This window comes from Moesziomyces antarcticus, assembly GCF_000747765.1.
Source record: "Moesziomyces antarcticus DNA, scaffold: scaffold_v10001, strain JCM 10317, whole genome shotgun sequence".
NCBI classification, from domain to species: domain Eukaryota; kingdom Fungi; phylum Basidiomycota; class Ustilaginomycetes; order Ustilaginales; family Ustilaginaceae; genus Moesziomyces; species Moesziomyces antarcticus.
Window position 1 is genome coordinate 399,257 of NW_014639009.1, and position 27,995 is coordinate 427,251.

At 62.9% G+C, this 27,995-nt stretch overlaps 8 protein-coding genes across 8 annotated transcripts; 2 read left to right on the forward strand and 6 right to left on the reverse strand.

Annotated features, from left to right (window-relative positions):
* Positions 1 to 66: 66 nt before the first annotated feature.
* On the reverse strand, positions 67 to 1,782 carry PAN0_001d0141 (aspartate aminotransferase; the record flags this gene model as incomplete). The annotated part of the gene is made up of 1 exon (XM_014803761.1): positions 67 to 1,782. The coding sequence occupies one exon, from the start codon at positions 1,780 to 1,782 to the stop codon at positions 67 to 69; it is 1,716 nt and encodes a 571-aa protein (XP_014659247.1).
* Positions 1,783 to 2,603: 821 nt separating this feature from the next.
* On the forward strand, positions 2,604 to 3,920 carry PAN0_001c0142 (uncharacterized protein; the record flags this gene model as incomplete). The annotated part of the gene is made up of 1 exon (XM_014803762.1): positions 2,604 to 3,920. One exon carries the CDS (start codon positions 2,604 to 2,606, stop codon positions 3,918 to 3,920), a length of 1,317 nt encoding a protein of 438 aa, XP_014659248.1.
* A 272-nt stretch (positions 3,921 to 4,192) lies between these two features.
* On the reverse strand, positions 4,193 to 6,992 carry PAN0_001d0143 (cysteine proteinase; the record flags this gene model as incomplete). The annotated part of the gene is made up of 3 exons (XM_014803763.1): positions 4,193 to 6,471; positions 6,571 to 6,768; positions 6,875 to 6,992. The coding sequence occupies 3 exons, from the start codon at positions 6,990 to 6,992 to the stop codon at positions 4,193 to 4,195; spliced, it is 2,595 nt and encodes an 864-aa protein (XP_014659249.1).
* A 1,070-nt stretch (positions 6,993 to 8,062) lies between these two features.
* PAN0_001c0144 (MFS transporter) lies at positions 8,063 to 14,237 on the forward strand (the record flags this gene model as incomplete). Its single annotated transcript, XM_014803764.1, has 2 exons — positions 8,063 to 13,832; positions 13,930 to 14,237. The coding sequence occupies 2 exons, from the start codon at positions 8,063 to 8,065 to the stop codon at positions 14,235 to 14,237; spliced, it is 6,078 nt and encodes a 2,025-aa protein (XP_014659250.1).
* A 69-nt stretch (positions 14,238 to 14,306) lies between these two features.
* On the reverse strand, positions 14,307 to 16,388 carry PAN0_001d0145 (N-acetylhexosaminidase; the record flags this gene model as incomplete). Its single annotated transcript, XM_014803765.1, has 1 exon — positions 14,307 to 16,388. One exon carries the CDS (start codon positions 16,386 to 16,388, stop codon positions 14,307 to 14,309), a length of 2,082 nt encoding a protein of 693 aa, XP_014659251.1.
* Positions 16,389 to 17,162: 774 nt separating this feature from the next.
* Positions 17,163 to 18,706, reverse strand: PAN0_001d0146 (acyl-CoA dehydrogenase family protein; the record flags this gene model as incomplete). Its single annotated transcript, XM_014803766.1, has 3 exons — positions 17,163 to 17,223; positions 17,305 to 18,354; positions 18,423 to 18,706. The coding sequence occupies 3 exons, from the start codon at positions 18,704 to 18,706 to the stop codon at positions 17,163 to 17,165; spliced, it is 1,395 nt and encodes a 464-aa protein (XP_014659252.1).
* Positions 18,707 to 19,120: 414 nt separating this feature from the next.
* PAN0_001d0147 (uncharacterized protein) lies at positions 19,121 to 24,175 on the reverse strand (the record flags this gene model as incomplete). The annotated part of the gene is made up of 1 exon (XM_014803767.1): positions 19,121 to 24,175. One exon carries the CDS (start codon positions 24,173 to 24,175, stop codon positions 19,121 to 19,123), a length of 5,055 nt encoding a protein of 1,684 aa, XP_014659253.1.
* Positions 24,176 to 25,565: 1,390 nt separating this feature from the next.
* On the reverse strand, positions 25,566 to 27,572 carry PAN0_001d0148 (pescadillo-family protein; the record flags this gene model as incomplete). The annotated part of the gene is made up of 1 exon (XM_014803768.1): positions 25,566 to 27,572. The coding sequence occupies one exon, from the start codon at positions 27,570 to 27,572 to the stop codon at positions 25,566 to 25,568; it is 2,007 nt and encodes a 668-aa protein (XP_014659254.1).
* Positions 27,573 to 27,995: the final 423 nt, after the last annotated feature.

Below are 27,995 nucleotides of genomic sequence, written 5' to 3' on the forward strand. Positions count from 1 at the left end.
GGTACCGCTCACGTCAGGAATGAATTGAATGCACATGGACAAGATATTGATACAAAGTGGTGTGGGTTAGCGCGCGCGGCGCTGGGGATGCTGTGGTGTAGGTGTCCAGCCTCGATCTCCAATACGGAAGGCAGGAGTGGTAGAGCCGTGAGCGGAGGCAGTGCGTGTGACGGATGGTGCGGGAGTGAGCGTTCGTGTGCTTCGATCGAGCAGTGCTCGTGCTGCAGGACTGAGAGCGGCAGCGCTCTGCTTTGCGGGCGACGCGAATGCGCGCGCTCTCAACCCTGCCAGTCCGGTGTACTTTTGCGTCCCGTAAGGACTGGGCTTAACCCGCTTAGCTGCTGGCGTCGCAAGCTTTTGTGCCAGCTCCTCGCGCTTGCCCAGACGCGGCAACTCGAACCCCCTCCCTCCTGCGCTGCCCGCTTCTGCGTCTGCATCGCCGGGCGTGCGCCGCGCCTTGATCGCATTGTAAATCCGTAGATGCTCGTCATCAACTGCATGCTGCGGCGTCAGATACGGCGTCACAAATCCGTACCCGTTGACGCGGGGCGACTCGTGCGCGTCGAAAGAAGATGCGACCGACCCGGCACGCCCGCGCGCAATCGCCGCATCCACACGCGAACTGCTCGGCGACCACCCAGCCTCACTCCCACCCTCCGCCTCGGCGCCGCCCGCACCTTCGCTCCCATCCAGCTTCTGGATCGCAGCAAAGTTCGTGGTGGCTTCGTCGTCGGTGGCGGTCTCGGCGCCGGGTGCGCGCAGAGAGTCGGCGTTGGCGTCCGGCCCGAAGAGGAGCGCATTGCGCGCGGTGTACTTCCACCGACCCAGTCCCGGCGGCGGGCGGCGGTCGTCTCGCCTTGGTTCCGGTACGAGGATGAGATCGTCCATCGGGTCCGTGTCTTTCTTCTGCGGATCTGGTTCTAGCGCTGACTGTGGCTCCGACGCCTTGCTGCCGCCCTTGCCTTCGAGGAGAAGCGTCGCCTTTCCCTCGGCGATCAACTTTGGATGGTCCGGATTCGCCTCGATGGCCAGCCTGCGCCCGGCCTCTGCCTCTTGGCGCTCGATCGACTCGATGCGACGGCGCTGCTCGACCGACGCACGCTCGCGCGCGTACAGCCACGCATGCTTGCGCTTGCGCTCCTCGTTGCCGCGCTCGAGCAGCTGCGCGAAGCTCGCATTGTCTTCGCTCGTATAGCGCGCCTGAAAGCCGGCGAGCGACAGGCTCACATCGGGAACGATCCCCGAGCTCGGCTCGGCATCGTCCGTGCCCTGCTCTTCTAGCCGCGCGTCCGGGCCAGGTGTGCTGATGGCCGGCGTGAGCGTGGGGTCGAACACCTTGGACGTCGAAGCAGACGCTACCGGCGTGTCGTCCCACTCGCCTCTCGTCGCCCTCACATCCGTGGCGGGAGTTTTTCGTCCCGAGCTGCGTGTCTTGCGCGCTGTGGACGCAGGGCCGCGTTGCTGACCATCGAAGCTCAGCAGCCGTTCGAGCGCCGTCCGGATGCGGCGCGGATCGTCGGCCTCGACGGCTGCCAAATACTCGTTCTCGGCCGTCATGCGATCGAGGTCCGGGAAGAAGTCGCGCTTGATGACCGCCGATAGCGCCGACGTGTACTCGTCCTCCGTCAGGATCGCCTGGCGCCGCAGCGACGTCTGTCCGGGCCGCACCGGGATGAGCGGCCCCAGGGCGGTGGCTGAAGACGTGCCGGCTTGCTGTGCGCCGTCAAGCCGTGCGGCCACCGCGGCCGAGCGCGGCGTTGGTGGCTCCTTGCGCAGCGGCATCACTCAACGTCTACGTCAGGTCCAACGAGACTTGAAGACGGTCGGTTGTGGGGTGGCAGCCGCCGAAAGCTCAGCGGCTCTAGGTGCAGCCCTCTGCAGAGGTGGAGGACGACCCTGATATCTGGAAAAATCCGAAGCCCGATCCCGTCCCAACCAGATTTGGAGATTAGCATGTTCTCGTGCGAGTGCATCACAGGGCCAGGGCTGAAAATGGCGCCATTCGTCAAGCGGCCCTCGTTAAGCGCAGGCGTTGGCTGCAACGACACCCTGCCAAGCCCAGCTTAGGCTACAAGCCGTGGAAAAGCGCGGAAAAAAACGAGTCTCACGCTCGCTCTCCCAGGCAAGCCTGGGCCGGCTGTTCCGAGTTTCTACAGTCAGCTGAGCAGCTGAGCAGCTGACCAAAATCGCGCGGAGAGGTAGGGTTGGGCAGGCACATTTGGCGCAGTCACTCTGACCTCAACGTCAGCCATCATCTCCTCATCACTCCATCCACGATCGCATCCAGGCGTTTACGCTCGTCTTTACGACTTCAAGCCTCCCTCGGTCCACGTCGGTCGGGCTCATTCAACACCACCACCGCCAAGCTGTTCGCCCGCACATTATAACCATGACCGCCAATAATCTGAATCAACCCAGTCGATCCCCCGCCAGCAGCCCGAGCGCAGGTGCTGGCCTCGATGGGGTTACCTCCGCGCGCCTCAGCCCCGCTCGCTCGGCTCTCACCTCCACCCACGCCGCTGTTGGCTCGCCCCGGAGCCAGCAGCAGTCTACCACGTTGAGCACCGTGGTCAAGTGGTGGTCCTGACGTCCTTAAAGCAGAAATGCCTGGATCCACACCCACTTTGCAACATCCAGGTCGAAGTGCACCTGTGAGAGGGGTCGCTTCGCAGCAAACTTCCACTTCCAACACTCTGGCCACCAGCGCCAGCGTCAACGTAGCCGCCGTCTCGACTCTGTCGCCCCACCAGCAGCATGGTCAGCAGATGGCTGGCATTGTGGCTACGTCCACCCATCCTCAGGGGTGGAACAGGGCGTATAGCAGAGGCATGCCCGCTCCCGCGGTAGCAGTGCCCATCTTCCGCGCCTCACGTGCTGCCGACGTGGGCAGCGCGTCCATCGATCGACGAACCCTCGCGGACCATCAGCTCCCTGATTCTCCGCCCGATACCCCGCCGCATTCTCCTGGCCTCCGCCCCGTGCAGATGCCATCTTTGATCGAATCCGGCTCATTCTCCCAGCTTCAGCGCGCACAGCAGCAGCAGGCGCAGCTTCAGCAGCAGCAGCAACCTCGCATCTCTCCTTCGGCGCACCCCTTGCCCACCGAGGCCGCACATGACGCAGATGCGGTCGATCCGATCTACACCGGACACACCCCTTGCGACAGCGAGCTCGAAAGTGACGACGGCTCCGACGTCTCGGATGACGCTTCGCAGGCCACGCTTGATCAACTCACGCTGGCGGCGCAGTCGCTCCTGCTGCACTCGGATGCCTCGCTTGGCTCCAAGCCAACGCACCCGGTCGCCGCTGCTCACAGAGGCACTCTCTCTGTCGAGCTCATGCCCGCCACACCCGAGATCAGTCCCGACAACGACGTCCGCCACCACGCGCACAAGTCGGCGCACGCCTTCCTGCATCGCATCTTTGCCGATGTGCCGCACAACCTGTCCGTCGAGGATGCCGGCGTCGAGCTCGTCAGTCCCGGCTGGAGTGGCGCGGTCATCAAGTCGCATTCGGCTGCTGGTCCCGCGTCGGCGCACGCCTCCAGCTCCTTCTCCTCCACCAGCAGCAGCGATAGCTCGGCGGACGCACAGCGCACTCTGTACGTCAGCATGCCCGCTATCGTCGACGCGAGCCTGCTCCGCGAGCAGGTGCTCGCCGTGCTCGACGCGGCTAGCGAGAAGCTCGGCTGCGACTCGGTCATGATCTGCCTCGACCGCGCGCTGCGCGACTTTGCCTCGGTGCTCCACGGGCTCTGCTATGTGGGCGGCGCTCTTGTCGCTGCAGCCGCACAGACCGCTAGCAGCAGTGACATGGCCGCTGACCACTTCGGTGCCGGTCCGCACAGGCTGCCCGACACTGACCCGGTCTCAGGACTGGCGCTCAGGTCCGGCCTCGTGCTTGTTGCCATCGAGCTTTGAGCGCACGCCTCAAACCGATGCGAGGTCTCCGCCCTTCATTAGCATTTCTCTATTCCCACTCTTCCCTTTCTTGGTCTCAGTTTCAGTTTCCGGTTGGTCCTGGTTTTTCCCGGTATATCCCCCCACACCCGCAACACTTCAACAGTCGTTGACCGTACCGCGCTTTCTCGTCACTGTATTCGCATGCCGTCACACACACATTCACAATCACACATCAAGGTCCTTAGGTTTTCAGGCTTCTGAATGTTTGCATGGCATGGTTTCGGGAGGTCCTAAGGCGGGTTCGATGAGCGCTTCTGCCAGATTTGCAGGTGGGATTCGGCGAGGAAGATCATGTGCGGATCGATAGGGTCGACGATGAGGTCGTGAATCGCGAACCACTTTGGTGCATTTTGCTTGCGGTTGGCGGGGGATGTGTGGACGTGGGATTTCCATGCGGCGTTTTCGTTGACGGTGCCTGGGGTTGCGTCGTAGACGACATTGGCCACGAGGTCGTATGCATGGGCGACGGGGGAGTCTGTATCCATCGCGTCGGCCGCAGGGAGCAGCGGAGCATAGCGCGACACGTCGAGGTTGGTGGTAGGGAAATTGACCAGCGTCGGATTGCGCTCTGTCTGGCCAAGGCTGTTCTTGGTGAAGCGTCGGAAGTGGAGCACGAGGAAGGGCGGCAAGCGACGCAGCTGGTACTTGGAAAGCCGTGCGTGCGAGGCGTGCAGACTCGTACCGTCGTACTTGGCCAGCAGCTGTCCAATCGTGACCTGCGGCACGAGCGATGCGCTCTCGTCGTCCCCGTCCGTGCCCAGCACTGGTGGAGGCGTAGGAAGATCCATGGACAGCAGAAAGAACGGCGAGTCCTTGCGCTCGACCTTGCCAGCAGGATCAAAGCATGCACGTCCATTACTGTCCACCTGTCCTCCCGTGGGACCAGCCCCATTGGCGAGACTTGCCGCCTGCGCAGCCACAGCAGCGTTATCTTCGTGCTTTTCCACCTTCTCCAGCGGCTGCGATTCGACCTGCACCACACCCTGGAAGCACCGGCTGATGATCGTCTCGACACCCACCGCCGTGCGCTTGCGCTTCGCGCCCTTGCCACCTGGCGAGGCGAGGTCGGCATGGAGTCGGTTGAGCAGCCATCCGAGAAACTCCACCGGGTCCGCCTGCTCGGTGATCTTGAAGCGGTTGTGCGAGACCTGGGCCACCTGCTGCAGGAACTCGTGCGGCGACACCTGCGGCTTGAACGCGCGCGGATTCCAGATCTTGCGCACGAGCGCCCCGAACCTTGCCACGAGCTCGCTCGTGCCTGCCTGCGCCTCGTGCTGCTGGAGGAAGAAGTCTCGGAGCGGACGCACATGCACGAGCGCCTGCACCACCACATTCACGTAGTCGTTCTTGCCCACATTGTTGAGACCCACAAAGCCGGGCGAGTACGCCGTGCCGCTCAGGTCGTACGCCTCCTTTTCATCCAGCGTCGCAAGCGTCTTTGTGTCGAACGTCGGGTTGAGCAGGTAGTTGATGTCCTGCAGCGCAGCCTGGCTCTCCTCCGGCACCGCATAGTTGTCCGGCAGAATGTACGTCTGCGAGGTCGCGAGGTTCATGAAGACGTGGTGCGACGTGTCGATGCTGTGCAGATACGCAAACGAGTTGCGCCCGCGCCCTTGGAAGTACTTGCCGCACACCAGGCATGCATACACGTTGATATTGCTCAGCGACACTGAGCAGAGCTTCTCAAAGTCAAAGTCGAGCACCGCGCGGTTGATCGTGTCGAGGTAGAGCGCCGACTTGCTATTCTTGGCTGGCGTCACTCCGCCTGCTGTTGTAGCTGGCCCTTTTGAAGAGGATGCCGCCGTGCCGGACGGGCCAGAGGAAGAAGACGGCTGCGCAAGACGTGTCCAGTACTCGGCATCCTGAATGTCGAGATCGTCTTCGGCGTCTTCGTCCTCTTCGCCGGCAGCGGGAGGAGGCGGAGGCGGAGGTAGGGATGGCGGTGGTGGCGGCACGATGTCGGCGTTCTCGGCCACATCTAGAGATGGCTCTGGCGGCGGCGGTGGTGGCGGTGAGCCGGGGGGCGCAGGAAGTCCATTCGAGTGTTCCTCGTCTTCCTCAGCTGGTGGAGGCGGAAGAGGCGGAAGAGGCGGAAGAGGCGGAAGAGGCGGAAGAGGCGGAAGAGGCGGTGCGGGATCCTCGTGCTCCACCCGCTGCCTTTTTGATGGCGGTATCGATGTGGGTGCCATCTCGACGGGCCTGCGATGCACGTCGAAACTTCGTCTGTGATGAGGTGACGCGAAGACGAGCACTGCATCCGAAGTCACGATGATGTTCCGAAGCTTTTGGACCCGTTCGCCTCCACCTCTCCATCGCCGATTTGGATCGCCTTCTTTCAAGATCACCGATCTAAGGTACTCGGGAGGAACGTTTTTCCGAAAGATACCGCGGACGACGGATCGAGCTCGCGGTGCCGCCGTATTGAGCGAAGGGTTGAGATACTTTCCAGCTCGAGGTCGACACCGAATTGAGCAAGCCGCCGAGCCGAGTAGACCGAGATGGCGAATGGCTGGAGAGTCAGGGGGCGGACAGAGTGTCAACTAGAGGCGCACTTTTTTTACCGAGCCCACGCACATCGAGCAGAGCCGACGTTGTTCGCTTTTTTGACATGTGTCGAGTAGCGGGTCCTCGACGCGACCCTGACCATCAGCGCCACCCATCCTGCATCTCTTGCCATCCACGAATCTACCCTTGCCGCCTCCTCCAAACCTTGTGTGGCTGCTGCGTAGACATGTCTCGCCCACTCCGCTCTGTCGTGCGTGCACGGCCGTGCTGCGCTGCAAGCCGCTGCCCTGTGATGCACATGCTTCGGAGACGGGAGTGAAGCATCCATCGCACCACGCTCGCCTGCCCACGGCTTGATCCCAAAGCCCGTGCCTGCCTTGCGAGACACTCAAACACTTTGGTCTTACCCAGACCGCATGCTCCAACCTTGTCGACTGCAGATCGCAGTGCATCGCCTTGTCCATTGATCCCTGGTAGCAGGCTGCATATCCTGTCTTTGCCGCCGCTAGCCAAAGCTGGCGCCATTTGGACAAGTGCGATCTGCAAACTTGGAGTCTTGCCCTGCTGCATCGCAAGCCACGGTGCAGGCCCGCTCGTTTGGTACAGATCATTGTGTGCCTGCTCCGGATGTGTGATCCGCCTCCCGTCCAATCAGCCTGACAGGCGTGCAAGCCTCTTCGGTATCTCTGTCCCGTCTAGCAAAGAGCCTGCAGCCGCTTCTTGGCGCCCGTATTGAAGTCCAGCCGTAGCTCAACGCTTCCTTCATATCCACTCCCTGACCACCTTCGACCACCTCTTCTTCTTCCACTTTTCATCTTAACGGCGAAGTTCGGGGCAGCCCCTTTTCTTTTCTCTTCCACTTCATTCGGCTGTCTCTTTCACCTTCTTCTACGACCCTTTTACGCTTTGACGATTCGAGCACCTCCAGCAGGTCTCTTTGACGCACCATCCATCGCACCCTGAACTGGCTTCAGGTGCTTCTCTTCACGAACTTCACATCTTCTCTCTGATTTGCTTCAGCTGCATACTTGGACGATCTACGCGCCCCCTTTCACCACTTTCACGACCTCTTTGGCATTAGCCGGTTCAACTTCATCGAATCATCTCGCATTCGACATCCTTTTCTGCTTACGACCGTTCTTACTAGCTGCGCTAGCTCCTACGGCTCGATACTTTCTCTCCTCACCCTACTTATTGCACTTCAACACTTCTACATCACTTCGCCACTTGGCAATTCCACCAACGCCGAGGTCTCGTTCACCTTACTTCGGCTTGACCACCTTTTCATTACACGACCTTTTCAGCAAGCTACACCCAGCACTGCACAAGCAACCCTGGATGCAGCAAAACTGAAGCATCCATGTTCTAAGCTTCGACCCTTTACGTCCCCCGATCACGACTTTAACGACCTCTTTCAGCACGCCATCTAATGCTCTGAGCTCAACGTACATCACCATTTTATCTGAACGATCAGAAACACTACTCAGCACATCACTCCACCGCCTTTAAGACATAACATCTTGCCGCCATCTGACCAGCTACAAAGTATAGCTGATCTCAGACAGCAACAACCTTCGAGGAACCCTGAACGCAAAATGTCTGGAAATGGTCGACGCAGGGAACGATCAGCCACTGTCTCTGGTTCGGCACTTAATCAGCAGCGCAATTCGGGCACGAGCGTCAGCGTAGCCTCTTCGTCGACACGACAGGAACAGATGCGTGACGCCACCCTGGCTGCAGAAGAGGCGCTTCGACGTTACCAGCAGGAGATGCAGCAATCTCCGGCTTCCTTTCCTTACCAGGTGCAGCGACAGAGTCCACCGTCGCAGCACGTCCGTCATGCATCCGCCACAGTCAGCTCGGCCAGCCAGCTGCAAAGAATACCAGAGGTGAACTCGGAGTCGTCTTCCGGCGAAGCGGCCGGTCGCGAAGCGCGCAACAGCACCGACACTCCGCGTGCGCTCAGAGCGGGCGACCGTGCCGGCGCAACAGTTGCGCTCGGACATGGCCGGTCCGTGTCGATGGGAGACAACTACGGCGCTCTTCCGCGAAATTTTGATCCGGTCACCGGAAGGAAACAGGCTCCGAGGGGTGAGGTGCGTCGACCCAGCCTGCCGTATGTTTTCTCGCCCATGTCGCAGGGTCAGCCTCAGCAGGCCGCCGCGACCGAACGAGGCGACTTCCCGAACCCACATGGCGCCGGGCCTTCGGACTCGCAGCTCTCAACTGCTCAGCTGCAACGTCGTGCTAGCCAGGAGATGCAGTCTCCGCTCCTGTCGCGTCACGCCTCCGGCTACCAGCAGCACCAGAGGAGCGACAACCAGACCAGGAGCCCACCACAGCACGTTCATGCCGACAGGCTCCAACGAGACATCCCGCCCACTCCACCACTGGGATCCAACTCGCAACCATCTGGATTTCAGACGATGCCCCTGTCGATCAACAAGGCGAGGCAGTCGCAGCCCCAAGCTCAGGCTCCCTCGACCTCGTCAGTATGGTCCTCGGAGACCGAATCGGAGCCGACGCCCACGGCGAGCAGCGTGGCAGCCATGCGCGAGCGCAACGCCCAACTCGAGTCGCAGCTCCTTCCCGTCCAGCTCACTCTGCCGTCGACTTTCTCCTCTTCATCCACCCTTGCACCCAACCCGCTTTCGGCGCAGCAGGCAGTGATTTCCGGCACTCGATTCGGCCTGCAGCCAAGTCCACAGCAGCAGCAGCGACAAATTCCAGTGGCGGTGTCTGCTGCCGAAGTGGCAAGCATCAAAGCTTCAGCTGCGCCATTCGCTCCTGCGACGCCGTCGAAGCTTTCGGCTCCGCCCATCCGCTCCAGCTCGAACGACACCAACTACTCGGGTGACACCATCGCGCTCCCCGATGGTACGCAGATCCCCACCGTCCGCACCGACTTTCAGAACCTCAAGCGCATCAGCCTGCCCAAGCCCGCCGGGACCGCAGCCAATGTTGCAGTGGAGAAGCCGAAGCAGGTGCAGCCTGAGGCGGTTGCCAGTGTAGGTGGTCACGTCCTATCGCGCGCCGATGCCAAGGTCGTTGCGCGCAACGATGGGTCGTCGCGAATGATCTACTCGCCCACGCCTCAGACACTCGCTGCCGCTAGACGCCAGTCGACGCTTTTGCAGGTGCCAGCTGCTGCTCACCCCGGCGGCGAGACGCGGGTAGACCATAGAATCCCGTCTCCACTTTCGGCGTCCGTCGAGGCTCCAACTGCTCCGCAGATCCCGCATGCGCTCAAGTTCCACAAGTCCGAGCCGTTGATCAGTACGCCGCCTCAGGAGCCGCAATCCATGCAGGCGGAGGTCAAGGCTGCTGATGTGGCTAGCGATGCCGTGGGCAAGGAGGGCAAGAGCGTGTCGGGGATGACGCAGGCCAAGTCGGACGACACCGACGTGCGCAAGCGCGACAACGACGTCGGCTTCCGCGGCGACCCTCGACGCAACACGTTTGGCGAGCTGGCACCCAGCATGCTTGAGGAGGCCAACCGCAAGCTCTTCGTGTACCAGATGCAGCAGCTCGACGACGATGCTCGCGAGAAGGGTGTTGGCTCTTCGCGCCAGCACACATCTGTGCCTACATCCGGTGGTACCGCGCCCCGCGAGGCCGCAAGGAAGAGCAAGGAGTCGAGCGAAAAGGGCGGCCAGACCGACTCCATCGGTCCACAGGCGGCGCAGATCGTGCGTCGCGAGAGCTCGGCCTCGCAGCGCAGCAGACGAGACTCGATCGGGTCAGCCACTACCGCCTTCGACTCTCCGACGAAGGAAGACTTCCCCTCGGGCCTGTTTCGCCAATCGAGCGGATCTGGCGGCGCCAAAGGTGCACGCGGCACGGCGCGCATTGCGGTGGCGCCGCCGAGCGACGTTCCTGAGATGCAGGAGCCTGAAGACGCCGAGGCACCCCGGAGCGAGGACGACGAGGGGACCGAGATCGACGAGCAAGACGAGCCGTTTGATCTGTCGCTCGAAAAGCGCGTTCCGTTCATCGTCGACACGTACGCGAGCAGCCGCGATGCGGACGACTTTGATATGCGTGCGCTGCGCCACGGCCAGCAGGGCGAGAAGGGCGAGTTCCGCTTCATTCCAATCTCGTCGGTCAAGGCCGGCAAAGCACGCCGTCCGCGCACGCGCGACACGCGCGTCTCGTTCCGCAGCAACCCGTCTCACATCGACCAGCCGCGACCCGGGTCGCGCCAGCACGGCGCGGCTCCCGCATGCCGCCAGTGCTTCCGCGCGGGCTTCGACTGCGCCATGAACCTGCAGCTCGGCGAGGGCACCGCTGCACGCAAGGCGTTCCAGGACTTTGTCGCCGCCGGCGGCCTCAATGCCATCTCGATCCGCGACGGTGCTGCGCCCGGCAATCTGGCCGGCTCGATCGCTGACAGCCAAGGTGGCCGCGGCAGCATCACGGTCGAGGAAGCGCTCGGGCGCAACTATGTGGACAAGCTCGGCGAGGTGGCATTCGGCGAGTCGGCGCTCAGCCGCCCTGTGACGCGCGGCATGTACAACGAGCTGCTCGAGGAGAAGCAGGAGCAAGAGCGACGGAGGCAGATGTACACGGACCACAAGCCGTGGGCCGCCGACGTGGACAGCCCGGACCACGACGATATTGCCAAGCAGAAGCACAGCAGCGAGCGCGTCAAGCGTAGCTTGAGCAGCAACCGCGACCGCCGCCACAGCCAAATGACGCTGCAGGACGGCGTGGACGATGTGGAGCCACTCGATGAGGATGAGGCGCGCCAGGTGCTGCTCAGCAACCTTCGCCGTTCCGGCTCGCAGAAGCAGCACGAACTCGAAGAGGGCGAGGTGGTCGATATCGACCCCGCCGACTATGAGGACGAGGCCGACCTGGACGATGAGACGCTCTCGTCGGCGTCCGAGGACGACCCGGTGGTTTGGGCGGATCGCTGGAGCGCTGCCGCCAAGCTGCGCCAGCTGCTCGCGTACTGGGTCTACCTCTTTGCGCTGCAGGCGCTTGCCTCCGGATACACCAACACAGTTGGGCAGATCATCGCCGACCAGCGTGCTGACGGTACGGCAGCGCTGCTGCTGGGCATCGGCTCGTTGGCGTACAACGGCTCTCAGGGTGGCGGTCTCTTCTTCGCCAATGCTCTCGTCGGCTTTGGTCGACAGCGTATCACGTTGCTCTCGCTCGTTGCTGTCGGCGGTGTCTGCACGATCGCAGGCTTCGTACACCATTTTGTGCCAATCCTCGCGGTCCAGAGCCTGCTGGGCCTGCTCGCTGGTGTCGCCACGTTCCTCGCGCTCGCCACGGTCATGGACGTCTTTGCCACGTCCAAGGGCCGTCTGTTCGGCGTGGGCTCGATGACACTGGCGCTGGTGGGCGGGCAGATTGCAGGGCCGTGGATCTCGAAGCTCGTGCTGAGCCTGCTGAGCTGGTCATGGACGTACTGGCTGACGCTGATCGTGGCGGCGGTTCTGATCGTCTACATGGGCGTCGCCACGCGTGAAACGTCGGCCTTCGTCGTGTTCCGCCGCGAGGCACTGCGGCTGAAGCGAACGGGGCAGGGATGGACGCCCGAGCCGCAGCCCGAGACGCAGGCACGCCAGGCGTTTGTGGATGACCTCGGCAGACCGGTGCGGCTGGTGCGATACAACCCGATGCTGGTGCTACTCGCCATTGCATTGGCGGCGCTCACGGGCATGTACATGTTCCTCTTCTCGGGTCTGCAGCGCGTCTTCACCGGCACCCACGGGCTGTCGAGCACCTCGGCCGCACTGGCCATTACCGTCTCGGCGGCTCTGGGTCTTACTGCGGGCGTGGTGACGACGTACGTGGTGAACTCGCGCAGGGTGGGAGGCGGTGCATTCGTTACCAAGTCGCGCCCGCTGTACCTGGACGAGAAGGGCCATATCGACACGCACAAGCCGCTGCGCGTCAAGACCGAGACGCTGCTCGTTCCGGGCGTGATCGCGGGTGCGCTGTTCAGCTTCGCGCTGTACACGCTTGCGCTCACGGCGAGCTTTGCGACGACGTGGCTGCTGACTGCATTCAGCGTGGTGCTTGCGACGGCGTCGGTGGTGTGCGTGGGCCTGGCGGTGGTGCAGTACGTGCTGGACGGCTACTCGCCCGCGCGCAAGGTGGTTCTGCGCGACGTGGTGGCGCGCGAGGACGTGTCGACTCCGACGCTGCTGCAGGATGCGGACGAGGACCGCTTCACGTCGTACTCGCGCCGCACGGCTGGGCGGCTGGCGGCTGCGCGCTTCAACGGAGGGCGCAACGGACGTCATGGACTCGGCAAGCCCAGTAAGACGGCAGGGGAGCAGAGCGAAGGCGAGCGAGAGGCGTGGCTGGATGCAGGCGAAGGCGTGGTTACGAGTCGCGACAAGCGATGGCTGGACGAGACGGCTCTGGCAGCCATGACGGCGGTGGTGGTGCTGGTGTACACGATCAGCTGCGTGCTGTCCTTCGCGGCGTTGGTGGCGTATTCCAAGCTGTCATTCGGCGCGTATGCGGTGATCTTTGCCTCGGTGGCGCTGTTGTTGGTGCTGATGCTGGTGTGCGTGTACCTGTACGGTGCCAAGCCGCGCGCGCGTTCGCTGCTGCGTCTCGATGAGGCCGACGGAGAGCGTGCCCACTCGCGTCGGGCAGCCGAGCGCGAGCGTCGCGCACTCCAACGCCGTCGCTCCATCTCTCAGTCGCAAGCCACGAGCGAGGACGTCCGCCGCTTTGCGCCCGCTCGCCTCGCCAAGCGTCTCGCGGATGCACTTGGATACAGACCGCTTTCGCAGGACGGTCTGGAAGTGTACCGCCGTGACGACGCGCGCGATATGCAGGCTACACGTGCGGCGCCTGTTTCGGTCATGCACGAAGCTGATCGCCATTCTGCCGCCACGGCTGCTGCTGAAGGACGTCGCGAGCTGTGGCTGGCCAAGTTCATCGCGAGTCGCAATGAGCCGAACCCGCGCGCGTCCACGCCTCCTGGTCAAGACGATGCAGCGCCCACGCTGAAAGAAGCGCGCGGGATTGGCAACGGAGGGCTGAAGGAGACAGTCAAAGGTTGGGGTGGTGTGATGCTCGGTCGTCCTTCGCCCAATGCGGGGCAGCGCGATGCTCTGGGCCGCACGCACAACGCTATGCTGTCTGCCTTCAACTCGCCCCCACGTGCAGCGTTCCCGCTGTCGCCACCACCACCCAGCCGTCCGCGCGCGAGCGTGACGCTCGACCGCGAGACAACGCACGCCGACGGCGACGGCTTCGAGATCGTCCAGTTCGAAGCGAGGCGCGACCAACGCAGGCCGTACACGCCCGTGCTCTCGCGCAAGTCGGTCGACATGACACGCAGCCGCACGGACATTATGGCACGCAGCCACTCGCACCAGCGCTTCGCCTCGGGTCAACACTGAACCTCACCGCTGCTTCAACAGCACGGTTGTATTTGTACAGAAGCCTCGTCTACTACTGATCCCCTTTTGCCTTTGTATATATGCAGATACGAGAACTCGCAAGAAACCAAAAAGAGAAGGAAGAAGAGACAACTCCAAGCCCAGCAAGCGATTGTACAGCAAGATGGAACGCATTCAGGATTCGCAACAGATCAGCAGCAAGACCAGCGTCAAGATCGGAAGCAAGATTGAAATCAAGATCGACATCAAGACCAGCGGCAAGATCATCAAGACCAGCATCAAGATGCCTCAAGACCGCAATCTAGACCATCAAGACCTGGAGATACGCGAGGTGGACCCATGCGCGGCGCACTCGAAACACGACGTGCGAAAGCGATTGAACGACATGAAATGACATGATTGACACGACGCCGCCACAAACGACGAGTGTGTCTACTGCGTGAAAAAAGATTGGAGCGAGGTTCTAGCCGTGCCAGTTGCACTGACCGGGTCTGGTGGCGCACCAGAGAGGCTGGAGGGGTTCGGCGGCGACGCCCATCTGGACGAGTCTGTACCTGAGATCCATCATCCTAGGCAGCGCCTCTACCTTGTCCCTCTTCTTACCCGCCACCTCCTCTCCGGTCCACCAGACCTCTGCGCCCGCAGCAGCACGTGGCCAGACCTTTCCCTCGAGGTTGGTGGGATCGATGGTCTCGGTCCAAACCGCATGTTCGCCACCGACAAACTTGTTGCGCACGCTCTTTGCGTCCTGACCCGCCTTGGTTGCATTGGCAATCGTAACCGAAGGATCGAAAGAGTAGGTCTGCTGCCACGAGACATAGGGGCACCAAGTGTTGCTGGTGTAGTTGCCCAGGAAGCTCGCACTACCACAGTCGAGGTAAAAGTAGCTGTAGGGCGCCAGGACGATGTTGACGTCCGGGTTGTTGGTGAGGGCAACGCGCGAGTTGTTGGCATCGTTCCAGATCTCGACGAGCGAATTGGGCGCGAGCGTCTTGGCGACCTTGGGGAACTTGACCGCCATCTCCTCCCACACCATCCCGCGCTTGCCACTGGCCTCGGTGAGGTTGGTGACGAGCTGCATAAACGGCGCAATGTACGGCTCCATCTCCGCCTCGGTGGTGAGGTTCCAGCACTTGTAGTTGGGCTCGTCACCACCACTCGAGACGTACGCCGACTTGGAGAGCGTGGCGATCTTGCGCAGCAGGCTCGAGACGAAGCGGTTGATGTTGTCGGGCACCTTGTAGGTGGCCGCATCGGGCGCGGGGGAGGCCTTGGTGTTGGTGAACAGCCTCAGCTGGCCCGAAGGTGGTTCGGCCGCCACGTTTTCCCATGCCTGTTCGTTGGGACACGCCATGAGCGATCCACCATCGATCGCGTCGACGCCGGACAGCATGTGTGCAGGCATGTCGGTCTCGATGATCACATTGACACCGCGGTGTGCAGCGTACTCGACGATGCCGCGCACATCGGTCTCGGTATACACCATGCGCGTATTCTTGCCATCCACCTTGGTCCATCCGTACGAGCCGCGCTCGGCGAGCAGGCTGAGCTGCATACCGTTGCCCCCCTGTGCGTCTGCATCGTCATCGAGCGCAAGCGGGAAGGACTGCGTGTCGGTGGCGTGCCAGTGGAGCTGGTTGAGCTTGACGAAGCCCATGGTGTCGATGAGCTTGCGGATCGTGGCGAGGTCGAACCAGTTGCGCGCCGTGTCGAGCAGCAGGCCGCGGTACGGATAGGCGGGCCTGTCTTCGACGACGATGGGCACGTTGCGGATGAACTTGTGCGCAGCCGCCGCATCGTCGCCCTTGGGAGGCAGCGTGTAGATGAGCTGCTGCAGCGTCTGCAGACCACGCAGCGCGCCCAGCGCCGTGTACGACGTGAGCTGGATCGAGCCGCCGTCGGCCGGCACCGAGAGACGGTACGCCTCGGCATCGAGGTAGCCCAGATCGGCGGGGGCAGTCTTGTCCGTCTCGAGGTTGAGCTTGGCGGAGGAGATGTTGTAGTTGAGTTCGCGGATGGCGTGGCTCGCGATGCTGCACGGGTTGAACCAGTTGTCCGGCGCGGTCTGCTTGGGCTCAGCGGTAAGATCGACTGGCTGCACGGCATTCTTGCGGCCGCCGAAAGGCTGCTGCACCGAGCGAGGCTGCACAACGGTTCCGACCGCAACATCCATGGGCTTGTTGGGCACACAAGGGTTGGGCGTCGTGGCGGTCATGAGCTCCAGCACCGAGATGCGTACGCTCGCCACGAGCTTGGCCTGTTCCACACCGGCGCGGTAGCTCTCGCCGCGGTCGGAGACGAGCGGCCAGACGTCGAGGCTGTGGGCCTGCTTGGCGGCGGCTTCGATGGCGTCCGTGAGGTCGGCAGGCACGCGCGACTGGTCGGTGCCCTCGGCGAGCTCGAAGCGCAGATCACCCGAGAGACGCACAAACGCGTCGTCCTTGCCAGCATCGAGTTTGGAAGGGTGCGGCCAGATGGCGTGGGCCGAGAGCGCGCCGAGCAGGCACGCTGATGCCAGCAGCGAGGCGAGGCGTGTGGATCGCATCTTTCTCAAGCTACACCAGCCTCTATGGGGGGTAGTGAGAAAGGCGTGGAGGAGAAGAGGGGGCGAGGGGATGTCTGAATCTGGCCAGGCTGAGCCGAAGGGGGGCCATTATTTGTACGTGCGGGAGGCGGTCGCTTCGTGAGATTAGAAGGGACCCACAGTGGATTCCGATGCCAGATGAAGGTGTGGGCAGGAGCGGGTGTCGGTGGGGAGGTGGGTGCGAGGGGCGGTGCATGAGTGGGACCAGGTGATCTCAGCGCAGGGTCTCAATGCACGCTAAACTTAGAGGCCCCAGCGAATGCAGCTTCTAGCTACTCAGAACAATGGGCGGTCGGCGCTTTCGGCGAGGTGCCGAGCAAGCCCAGGCGAAAGGCCAAGGGCGAGGGAGAACAAGAGCCGGCCCTTTGATGGATCGAAGCGAGGTGCATGTGCATGGAAACAAAGGAGGACAGCAGACGTGTTGGATAGCGCATTCCACGCCCAACCTGATGGCACGCGCGTCGGCGGGAGCGTCTCCTTCATTTGGGCCATGTTGCGCTTTCAGCCCACTTTGTTAGGCCACCGAGCTTCGCCGAGCCCCACCGAGCCCACACCCGCACTGCCTCGTGCACAGCACTAAGCTCCATTGTCTTCAGCCGAGCCACAGCAACGTCCGTACTTCATCGCAGCGTACGCAAACACAAAAGGCTCAGCTGCCAGCAAGTCAGGTGGCACCCACGTTGAAAGGCAGTATCGAGCATTGTGTTTCAGCAGAGCAAGACAAAGGGTTGCGGCTCAGTACGACTTGGGCAGTCCGAGAACGTGCTGGCCGAGATAGTTGAGGATCATCTCGCGGCTGCAGACATCGTGGGACGACAAGAACTCTCGAACGATCAGTAGTCTAGAAGCACGGCGATTGTTTCGGTTCGGCACTTACCTTACTGGTGCGAGCCTGGGGACGAGGCTTTCGCGCAGGTATCGTTCGACGTGGTACTCTCTTGCGTATCCCATTCCACCCAGCGTCATGACTGCAGTCTCGCACGCCCGAAATCCAGCCTCTGCGGCCATGTACTTGGCGGCATTCGCCTGTGCGCCCGAATCCGCCGCACGGTCATCGTACATGCTCGCAGCAGCATAAGTGAGGTGCTTTGCCGCCTCGAGCTCTGCCCAGCTGCGTGCGAGTGGTTGCTGCACCGCCTGCATCCCACCAATGGGCCTTCCAAACACCACACGGTCTGCAGCGTACTTGACCGCCTTCCTCAGCGCCGCATATCCGTTGCCCAGCGCCTCACCGGCCAGAAGGCATCGTTCGGCATTCATCCCGTGCAGAACGTACTTGAACCCCTTGCCCTCTTCGCCAATCAGACAGTCGGCGGGCACCTCGAAGTCGTCAAACCACACCTCGTTGGCATCCACCGTATTCCCGCCCATCTTGGCGATCTTCCTCATCTCCACGCCCTTGGCCAGCTCCACCTTGCCTGCGTTCTGCGGCGTATTGGGAACATTGCGCAGCGGGGCAAAGAACAGACTCAGCCCCGAGGAGCGCGAAGCAGGCGAGGGGTCCGAAGTGCGCGCGAGCAGTACGACGTGCGAAGCGACCTGCGCCGACGACGTCCAGATCTTGCTGCCGTTGATGATGTACTTGTCACCCTTGCGCACCGCCTTCGTCTTGAGCTTGAGCGTCTCAGAGCCGGTGGTGGGTTCGGTGATGCCAAAGCACGATCGGATGCGGCCGTCGATCATCTTGGGAAGCCAGTCGGCATGCTGCTCGGCCGACGCAAACTCGATGATCGGCATGAGCGGATAGATGTTCGCGTGGATCGATTGGGCACCTGCGATCGCACCGCCCGACTCGGCGATGGTCTGAAGCATCACCGTCGCCTCCGAAATACCCAGTCCTGCACCGCCAAGCGACTCGGGCATGCAGATGCCGATCCACCGTCCAGCGGAGAGTGCATCGTACAGCTCGTGTGGATACTCGGCGCTCCTAGCCGTCCGTGAAGATGAGATGGTCAGCAAAAGTTGTGCAAGTAGACAAGGGAGATCGGCACCTACTGGTCCTTGTGCATCCAGTAATCGTCGTCAAACTGCGCGCACACATCTTGGATCGCACGCCGCACGTCCACCTGCGACTCGGTGAGACCTTGCTCCGACATGCCTGTGAATTCTGCTGCCGCCCGCGACGTCGCCGAGCTTGCAAACGTTCGCTGGCCTCGTTCGTCACCGTACGTTGGACGACGCAAAGAGGCTGTGGGCCTCGCGATGGAGACGGCTGTTGAAGGCCGCGCCAGGAACATCGACGCCCTCGGCAGCGCATGTGGTCTGACTACTCGCATCATTGTTGCTGGCCAGAGGTAGTTCGATATTGTCAGCCGACAAGCGTCTTAGGCACTGGATGTGAGCGAGGTTGTTGTGGTCGAGAAGAAAGGCTCAAGCTGCGGTGGTAGCGTCGGTCGGCAACGCCCTTCCGACCGGCAATGCGGGGTCGCGTTTAAACGCCGCACGAGCGCGCGCCGGGCGGGGCGGCGGGTAATTACGCACACCTCCACTCCTTCCGCCGCTGGCCCCGCACCAAATCCCCGGTCTTCATCCCCGCACCTCGCACCCCGCACCCTAGACCTCCCGACACCACCATGCCATGCAGCCCTTTGCACATTCGTCCGCCATCTTCCAGATCCACGAACTTGAATTAAGACTGTATCTGGCACCGTGATCACAACTAAGAAATAATGAATGTGTGTATGTGTGGAGCGCTACTTGCGTCCGAACAGGCTCGGCACGCGCAGACGGCCGAACCTCGAGGTGGCCGTGCTGAGCATGCTCCTGTTCTCCGCCGGGTACGCCGGCGCCATGCTCGCCGACTCGCTGAAGCTCGTGTTGGCCTTCCTCGGCTTCAGGCTCAGGCTCGGCTTGCCTTTGCGCGCCTTGCTGCCGCCCACATCGCTCTGCAGCTGGCCCAGCACGTCCTCCGACTGCCACTCGGGCAGCTTGGACGCCAGCAGCTCGCAGAACAGCGGCTGCAGCTTGCGGATGTGCTTGAGGCTCGGCGGCGGGAATCCCACCGCCACCTTGGGCACACGCAGCTCGCCCGCCTCCTCCTCGGCCGCCAGGTGCTGGTTGAGCGGATCCACTTCGTCGAAAAACGCCCAGGGGAAGTCGTACTTCTCCGTACCGCGCACGCCGTCCTCGCACACGCCGTCGTCGAAAGTCTCGCCCGCCTCCTCCATCAGATCGCGCATCATCGCATCAATGTCCTTCACCTCGCGCCGCATCGTCTCGTCCGTCAGATCGCGCTCCGACACGCCGCCCGGATGCGCAGCCTCGGGCTTGGCCAGCAAGTAGTTCTTGCGCGCCTCCAGCTCGTACCGCACCTTCATCCACTTGCTGTACCGCGCCAGCCGCTCCGCCTCGCCCACAATCTTCTTGACATCCGCATCGCTCAGCCGCGAGTCCTGCAGCAGCTCCTCAAAGTTGATCTCCAGGTTCGCCGCGCGTCGGTCCGCCGGATGCGCCGGATCCGTCGTCGAGAGCGCCATGTAGTCCAGTCCCAGCTGGCACCAGTCCCACAGCGGCTTGGCGATGGGAGCGCACTCGTGGAAGAGCACGTAGAGCGACTGCTCGTGGCGCGCCGCCAGCGCGATCCAGTCCTCGATGCTGTTGCCGCCCTTCTTCTTGGTCTCGAGCATGTCGTCGATAAACTTTTGAAGGTCGCCCAGCCTCTCGCTCAGGTTGGCGCTGCCGGCGATCTCGCGGATCGCCGGATAGAACACCGTCTCGAGCGAGTCCTTGATGATGGCCGGGATCAGGCTGCCGCTCGCGAGCTCCACCGCCTGCTCGCGATCGCGCCGCTTGAGGCTCTCGCGCAGCAGCAGCTTGAGCAGCGCAAACTTGCGCGCACGCGTGTGCTCGGCGCCCTGCGCGCCCCACGCCGGCATCGGCGGCCGGTCGGCACCGGCGGGCGTCGTCTCGGGATACGCGAGCGACAGGTTGCCGCGGTACGGCGAGAGCGCAAAGCAGCGCTGCAGCTCCAGCACGTGGTTCTCGGCCTCGCCGCCCAACTTGCCGCCGGCGGTGAGCAGGATGGTGGTCAGCACGTCTTCGCCGCGCTTCTTGGCCTCGCGCTGCACGCGGCGCGACTCGACTCGGTCGCCGCGTCGCACGTAGTCCTCGATCTTCTTGGTGAGCTCCGGGTCGTCGATCTCCTTGCGCAGCGGCACCACAAACTCCTTCTGGATGTACGCCGCCTCCTTGCCAATCACGTACGAAAACACGCGCTGGATGAGCGACTTGGCGCCACCGGGTCGCGCGAGCAGCAGACTCAGGATGCCCGAGATCATCGTCTCGGCATTGGCGTACTTGAGCAGCTGCTTGGCTCCCCAGTACGGCGCCAGCGCGTGGATGCCCCGAACCATCTTGAACAGATCGTCGGCGTTGGGCGCAGACACAAACAGCGTGTAGAAGATGTAGGCGGCGTGGATGCGCGCGAATTCGACCGAGTTGCGGTAGTGCGGCGGCAGATTCTTGATGCTGCTGATGTCGAGGTACGAGATGGCATCCTCCAGGCCCGTCTCGCTCTCGATGATGCTCTCCTTGAACGCGCACCAATCACCTCGCACCTTGGCCCACTCCTTGCCCGCAGCGCGCCACACGCGGCCTCCTTCGCCGTCAAAGAGGTTGTCGATGTTCTGCATCAGCTCCGCATCGATGCGCTCGGGACGGTCGAGGCCGCGCTTGACGGTGCCCTTGCCCCAGTTCTTGCCGACGCCCCATTTCTCGGTGCCAGGGTCGCCGAGACCAGGACCGCGCGTCTCGCCTTCGCCGCGCACACCAAAACCTCGGGAGACAAAGCTTCCGAGGTAGCGCGTGGCGGCAAGCGCGTACAGTCTTCGCTTGGAGATTTCGCCGCGCTCGATCGACGTCGAGAAGTTGCGCGCGGCCATCTCATCGAAGAACGGCTGGATGCGCTTCTGCCAGTACTTCTCAGGCGCCAGGTCCAGGCCCGGGAACGAGTGGAGGTGCACGTGGAACAGGTGGCGCAGCAGCAGCGGCTCCTGCAGGTTCTCACCCTCGCGCATCGCATCGTCGTTGGCGTACGGATCGCGCGCAGCGCCCGAGTATTCGCCGGCATCTTCGCCGCGCTCGAACGTCTTGACGCGCGTGAGCTTGGAGCGCTGGCTGGAGAAGGGATAGCCGTACTCTGTGAGTGCGCCGAGCTTTTCGACCTCGGCCCACTCGCTCTGCATCTGCAGCATGACGAGCGCCTTGAGCAGGTGGTGGCGCTGCTGCGGCGTGAGCGGCTTGACGCCTGCATCGCGCATCTTGGGGCCTCCGGCTCCGTGCGGGCGGCGTCGGCTCTGTCGTCTCGCCTCGGCCTTGTCCTCGCGCTCGCGCTCCTTCTCGCGGATGGCCAGCAGACGCTTCTCCTCGGCCTCCTCGCGTTCGCGGATGGCTCGGTCGCGCGCCTGCGACTCCTCGTCGCGCTTTCGCTCCAGCTCGGCCTGCCTAGCTTCCTTCATCTTGATCTTCTCGCTGCGCTTCGCCTCCTTGGCTGCGAGAGCCGCAGCGGCGGCAGCAGCAGACGCCTCTTGCTTGGCCTTGCGTCGCTCGGCCGAGCGCTCGGCCTTTTCGGCACGGGCCTGCGCCTCGGCCGCCTTCTGCTCCTGCTCGGCCTGAAGCTTGGCGGCTCGTCGCTGGTCCTTGTCGGCTTGGGAGCTGCGCTTGGAGGAGAGCAGGCCTGCTCCGGCAACAACTCCACCCGAGAGAGCTGCGATTGCGGCAGCCGGCGTCGCGCGCGATGGCTTTGGCGTCTCTTCCACCTCTTCTTCCTCGCTGTCCTGAGAGGACGCCTCCGACTCGGAGTGAGCACGGGCCTTGGATGCAACGGGCTTCGTCGCTGGAGCTGCGGCTGGCGCGGCAGGAGACTTGCGAGTGAAGTTCATGTAGCCTTTGGGCGCAGCGCGGCCGGCTGCGCTGGTGGCGACGATCTGCGAGCTAGATTTGGACGCGGTGGATGGCTTGCGAACCATAGCGGCGGAGATGGCAGGCGCCGCCTTTGCGACGGGAGGCTCGTCTGAGGTCTGTTCGGTGCTGTCCTCGTCCGAGTCTTCGTCCGAATCCTGCTCGTCGTCACTGGTCGTCTCGGGCACCTTCTTGGAAGCCGACGCGACGGCAGCAGGGACGGCTGCTTTGGAGCCGTTGAGCACTGGCTTGGCCACAATAACGGGAACGGCCTCGTCGTCATGCACATCGGCGGGCTCGGGGGCATCGTGGAGAAGATCATCGTCGACCGACGACACTTCGGACTCGCTGTCTTGATCGTCCTCTTGAGCGGCCTGCTGCGACTTGCTTCTGCCCACGCTCGCCGCGGCTGCACCGGTGGAGACGCCGGTGATGGCGGCGAGGGCAGCCTCGCGCGAGGCACGCTGAGGGGGGGCGGCGGAACGAGAGGCGGAAAGGGCGCGGCTACGCGATTGTGGCTGCGAGGTAGAGTGGGACTGGGACCTGGCACGTGCGACAGCATCGGTTCGCGAGACGGTGGGCAACTCGCCGTCCTGACGGTTGTTGCGCTCGAGGGTTGCGAGCGTGCGGTGTCGCTCGCGATCCATGCTCCTGCGGACGCCGCTGGCGGAGCGTTCGAGGCCAGCGGAGTGAGTGTTGGTGACGCGCGAACGGTTGACGGGATGGCGGAGGTCGCGGTCGTCCCTGTACCAGCGAGGATCGTCCTGATCGTAGCCGTTTGTGGCGCGGTTGGCAGCGCTGCGACGCTTCTTCATGGCGAGCAGCATCTCCTCCTCCTCGATGCGCGCGAGTTCGATCTCGCTCTCGTCGCGGCGATCGGCGCCGGGCTGGCGCTCGCTGTAGCGGTTGAGGCGTGAGGAGGATCTTTCCATTCGGGAGGCATTGAGGTCGCCACGGCTGCTTCCGGAGGTTCGGCTGAGCACGCGACTGAGCAGGCCACCGCCGTTGCGCGCGGAATCGGAGCGTCGCGAGTCGCGGTCGGCGGATCGTTCGAGGTCGTCGCGGCGGGCGTCGCGAGAGTTGTAGGAGCTGGGCTTGGTGGGACGAGCGCTGGTGGACTTGCGACGGTAATCGCGGCTCATGTTGCCATTGGAGACGGAGCGAGCGGGTGCGCGTTCGACGTAGCGCGCGTTCGAGTATTCTTCGTAGGGCTCGGGTGCGCCGTAAGGGTTGCTGACCGAGCGGCGGCGGCGGTCAAAGTCGGCCTTGTCGTCGTTGTCGTCCTCGTCGTCGTGGTCACGCTCCGCCTTTTTGGGAACGGGCTTTCTGACGACGGCTGGACGGTCGGAGAGGGCCATGGATCGACGCGGCGGATTGATGCTGCGACGCCTGTTGGAGCGCGCGTCGTCGGCGTCGAGTTGATCGGCATCCTCCTCGTCGAGGTCATCCAGCACATCGCGGTCGCGGTCGTCATCGAAGTCGGGCAAAGCGGGACGACGGGTGCTGTTGGTGTGAGAGCGCGGAGCAGCGGGAAGGCTGTCGAACCTACGACGGCCGTCGTCTCGGTCGGCGCGTCGCGAGTCCTGGCGGCGACGGTCGTCGTCGTAATGACGCGGGGCCGAGCGACGGGAGCGATCATCGTACTGGTGGTCGGATTCGTCGGCGCGCCTTGCGCCAAAGGAGCGTTCGCTGCGTCTTGCGCCGGATGCGTTGCTGTCGCGACGGGAGCGCGGGAAGGTGGGGTAGTAGGTGGGGCTGGTGGGCTCGGCAACCGGATCGCGGGGAGGCAAGCCCATGGAGTTGACGATGCTACGCCTGTCCGGCGGCGGTCGGCGCATGGATGAGGGCATCTCGACGATCTAGCGAGCGACCTGTCGAAAGGACAGGCACGAGCAGGCTAGAGAGGTGGCGACAGGGATAGGCTCCAGAGGCTCGTCCAGATGGAATGAAGGTGAGGCGAGGAGGGAGGAGGGGATTCCAGAGATGAAGGTGCGGATGGAGGAAGGGAACGACGAGATGACCAGAGCCCAAGGCTGTGCTCGAGAGGTGAGCTGGAGGAGGGCAGCTCCGCCGATTGGCAGGATGGAAGGAATCAGGCGAGCCGGACGTGATGCCGTTGAAAGCGCGTGGAATGATGCAGCAGGCGAGTGCGGAGAGATAATTTACAGCGCGAGGCCAAGCCTTGGATGGATCTTTGACAGGCCAGCCACGGCGGGCGGCGCGGCACGGCACGCGGTGGGGGCGGAGGTGCGGAAGGGCGGAGGCTGGAATAGCGCACGGAGCAAGCAACCGCCGAGCCAGCCGAGACGAGACGGCGCCATCCCAAGCGAGACGAGGCGAGTCGAGTCGAGGCGAGAGCGGCGCGCGGCTCGTGCCGTCCGAGCTGTCGACCTGAACACCTTCTGCGTCTGAAGCGGCTGATGGCCAAGACAACAATCAATCACACGTCGGAGCAGCCCGACCATCGGAAGGGCTTTGGCTTTGTTCTGCTGTAGCTAGGCTGTCTTTCCCCGCCTCTGGTAGCCCAGCTGGAGCAAACAGACGCATCGAGCCCACCCTTGGAAAATTCCGACGTGCAGCTCTTACGAATTTAGCACCTCTGATGGCTCGCAGCGCTGCAGCATTCCGACTGGTCCGCCTCGTGCAGCTGAGTTGGTTGCTGCTGCTCTCAATGCGTGCTCGATGCTGCTCGTCGAAATTTCGCAGCATGACGGCGGTCCGCAGAGCCGGACAATGGAACGACGGCGCCATGTGCTTGCAACTCTCCCACGTCCCGATCGATAGCGTATGCATGTGACGAGGGCAGTCCCACGGTATCCATCTGCTCCAGCATGCTATGTAGATGGGCCTCGGCGAGCATCGCGATCGCATGAACCAATCAAGTCGTCCTCCAACCACAGATGGACCCCGCGCGCGCGGCTGACGATCCCGAATCGGCGCATCGTCGTGCCTGGCAAGGCACGCCCAAAAGCAGCGGGGAATCCAGAGGCGCGTCTAGTCGAGACATTGCCACTGCCGCTTCCCGTATCTCGCTCCCACCTCTGCCCCGCCGCGAATATCCCAGCGAGCAGACGCCGGCGTAACAATTGCAAACGAATCGCCCCCGAGGCTCTCTTTGGACCCTGCATGCTCGGCATCACACTCTCGAGCACACATGCATGCGATATACGAAATGACATTGATACCCGGAACACAACAACAACGCAAGAATGAGTGCAATGCAATGCAGGCCAGGGCGGATCACTTTCGCGCCTTGGCGGCCTTCTTGTTGAGCGCCTTCTTCTTCTGCTGCAGCTTGGCGGTCTCTTCGGCACGCTTGCCGGACGAGTAGTTGAGCTTTTCGTACAGCTTGCGCTGGCGATTGCTCATCATCATCTTGGTCATCTCCTTGGCCTCCTGCTCGTCGCTCTTGCGCGCCGCCGCTCCACCGGCGCTGCTGCCCTTGGCCTTCTTCTTGGCCTCCTTGAGCGCTGCGGCGTGCTTGCGTCGCATCTCCTCCAGCGCATCCTCGCCACCCGCCGCTTCCGCCTCGAGCTCGGCAGCATCCAGCAGGCCAGCATCCGTGGCATCCGCAGGATCGGCCAACAACGCTGCAAGCGCAGGTCGCGACGACTCCTCGGCCTTGCTTGTTGGCTCCTCCTCCGCATCCTCGTCCTCGTCGGCACTCTCCTCGTCCACATCCTCGTCGTCCTCGTCGTCGTCCGATGGGGCGGCGGCAGCATCGGCCTCGAGACCCAGCTGCTCCCTCGCCTCCTCGGGCACGTAGCCGCCGCGACGCGCCACCTCGGCATCGTCGACAAACGGACTGAGATGCGGCGGCAGAGTCTGGCCCGGTCCATACGCGCCAGCAGGCAGCAGCTTGCGTGCGTTGGCGCAGTCCACAATGTACTGCGGCTGCACAAACACGCGCTTGCCCGCGTACTTCTTCATGCCGCCAGCGGGCACGGGCCTGTCGATAATGTGATGCGTGATCCTCGCGTCGTCCTCGTCCACCGCACTGCCGGCACCGGCCACCATGTCCCAGCCGATGCGGCCCGGAAGCGCGCCGAACGAGCGCAGCACAAACTCGATCACCGCACGCGGGCACTCTCGCGAGATGTAGAAGACGTACGGCGTGAAGAGCCCGTTGGCTGCTCCTTCGCTCGCCGCCGAAGCGGCCTGGATCTCGTCAAACGTGGTGAGGTGCGCCGACGACTCTTGCTCCTCGGCCGACTTGGACGGCTGCTCCACAAACTGGTCCTGCTCGGCCTCGATTTGCGCCTCCTCCTCGTCCGCCTCGTCCGCTTCATCCACGTCGTCGGCCACGGCACCCGACTTGGCGATCGCCTTGATCTGCTTCTTGACGTCCCTCGCCGACACCTTCTTGCCGGATGCGGTGATGACGGTGGAAGAGGTCGAGGGAGCGACGGCCGCCGCGTTCTCGCCACGCAGCACAGCCGCGCTGGCCGGGTCGAGGCTGAGCGCGCCAAAGCCGGCAGCCTGCTCGTCCTTGGTGGCGTCGAACCTGGGCGGGTAGACGAGGTTCTCGTCGGTGTACAGCTTGAAGAGCACGAATCCAAGCAGGGTCTGGTAGAGCTCGAGGAAGGTGTACATGATGCGGAAGTCGATATCCGAGGGGATGTGCTGCGTAAAGAGGTAAGGGACGAGCCATGTGATGGTCTCTCCGTTCACCTCGGCCTGGAAGTAGATGCCCTTGATGCTGAGGAAGACCTTTTTGAGCGCCTTGGTCTTCATGACGTACAACTGCCACTCGGCGCAGAGGCGCGAGCATGTGGCGATCACCTCGGCCGACACCTTGTCCGTGGCGGGCAGGTTGGCAAAGAGGGTGAGGAGCGAGAGCGCATCGTCGATGTCCTTGAGCGAGTCGCGGAAGGTCGGGTAGCGCTCCTTGATGATGTGGTCGAGTCGGTACGTGGGCTTGCTCTCGTCGAGGTTCTTGGCGGCGGCCCACTCGCGGCGACCGATGGCGCGCGAGAGCTTCTTGGCAAACGTCTTGTGCTCGCGCAGCGACTGCAGCACGGGCTCATGCTGGAGGTACGCAATGTCCTTGGCGAAGAAGAAGGTGGTGGGTGCCGAAGAGCCCTTGTTGGCCTTGCGGACGCTCTTGGGCTGGCGCGGAAAGATGCCCTTGAGGATGCAGAGGCGGCGGAAGTCGGCAAGCGTCACCTGAAGCTTCTTGATGGCCTGGTTACGCGTCACGTAGTTCTTGGCCGCACCCGACTTTCCCTTTTGCTTGATCTTGGCCATCTTGATGGATGTGCGGATGTGGGAGTGTGCGAGGACGAGGGTCGAGGTTTTAGCGTCGATGCGACGAGTCTAGCAGGTTCCGACGGCGTATCGAGTGGATCGAGGCGGGCCTGCGGGAAGAAGAGGTATGCTTCGGAACGATGGGAGTTGTGTGGACTGCAAGAAGCAACGAAGAGTTCTACGAGCGCTATCGCAGTGGCAGCCCCGCGCGCAGGAAGAAGAAGAAGAAAAAAAAATGCCCTTGTGGAGCGTGCAAATGCGAGGTTCAGGGTCGAGCCTCTCGTCCAAGTCCAAGCCTCGACAGGGTGCAGCGCTCGCAACAGCGAAATTTTTGGTGGAATTTCTGCAAAAATTTCCCGCAGACAGCGCTGAGCAGGCTCACGTGATGAAGAAGGGATGTCCGAGTTCCGGAGCTTAATAGAT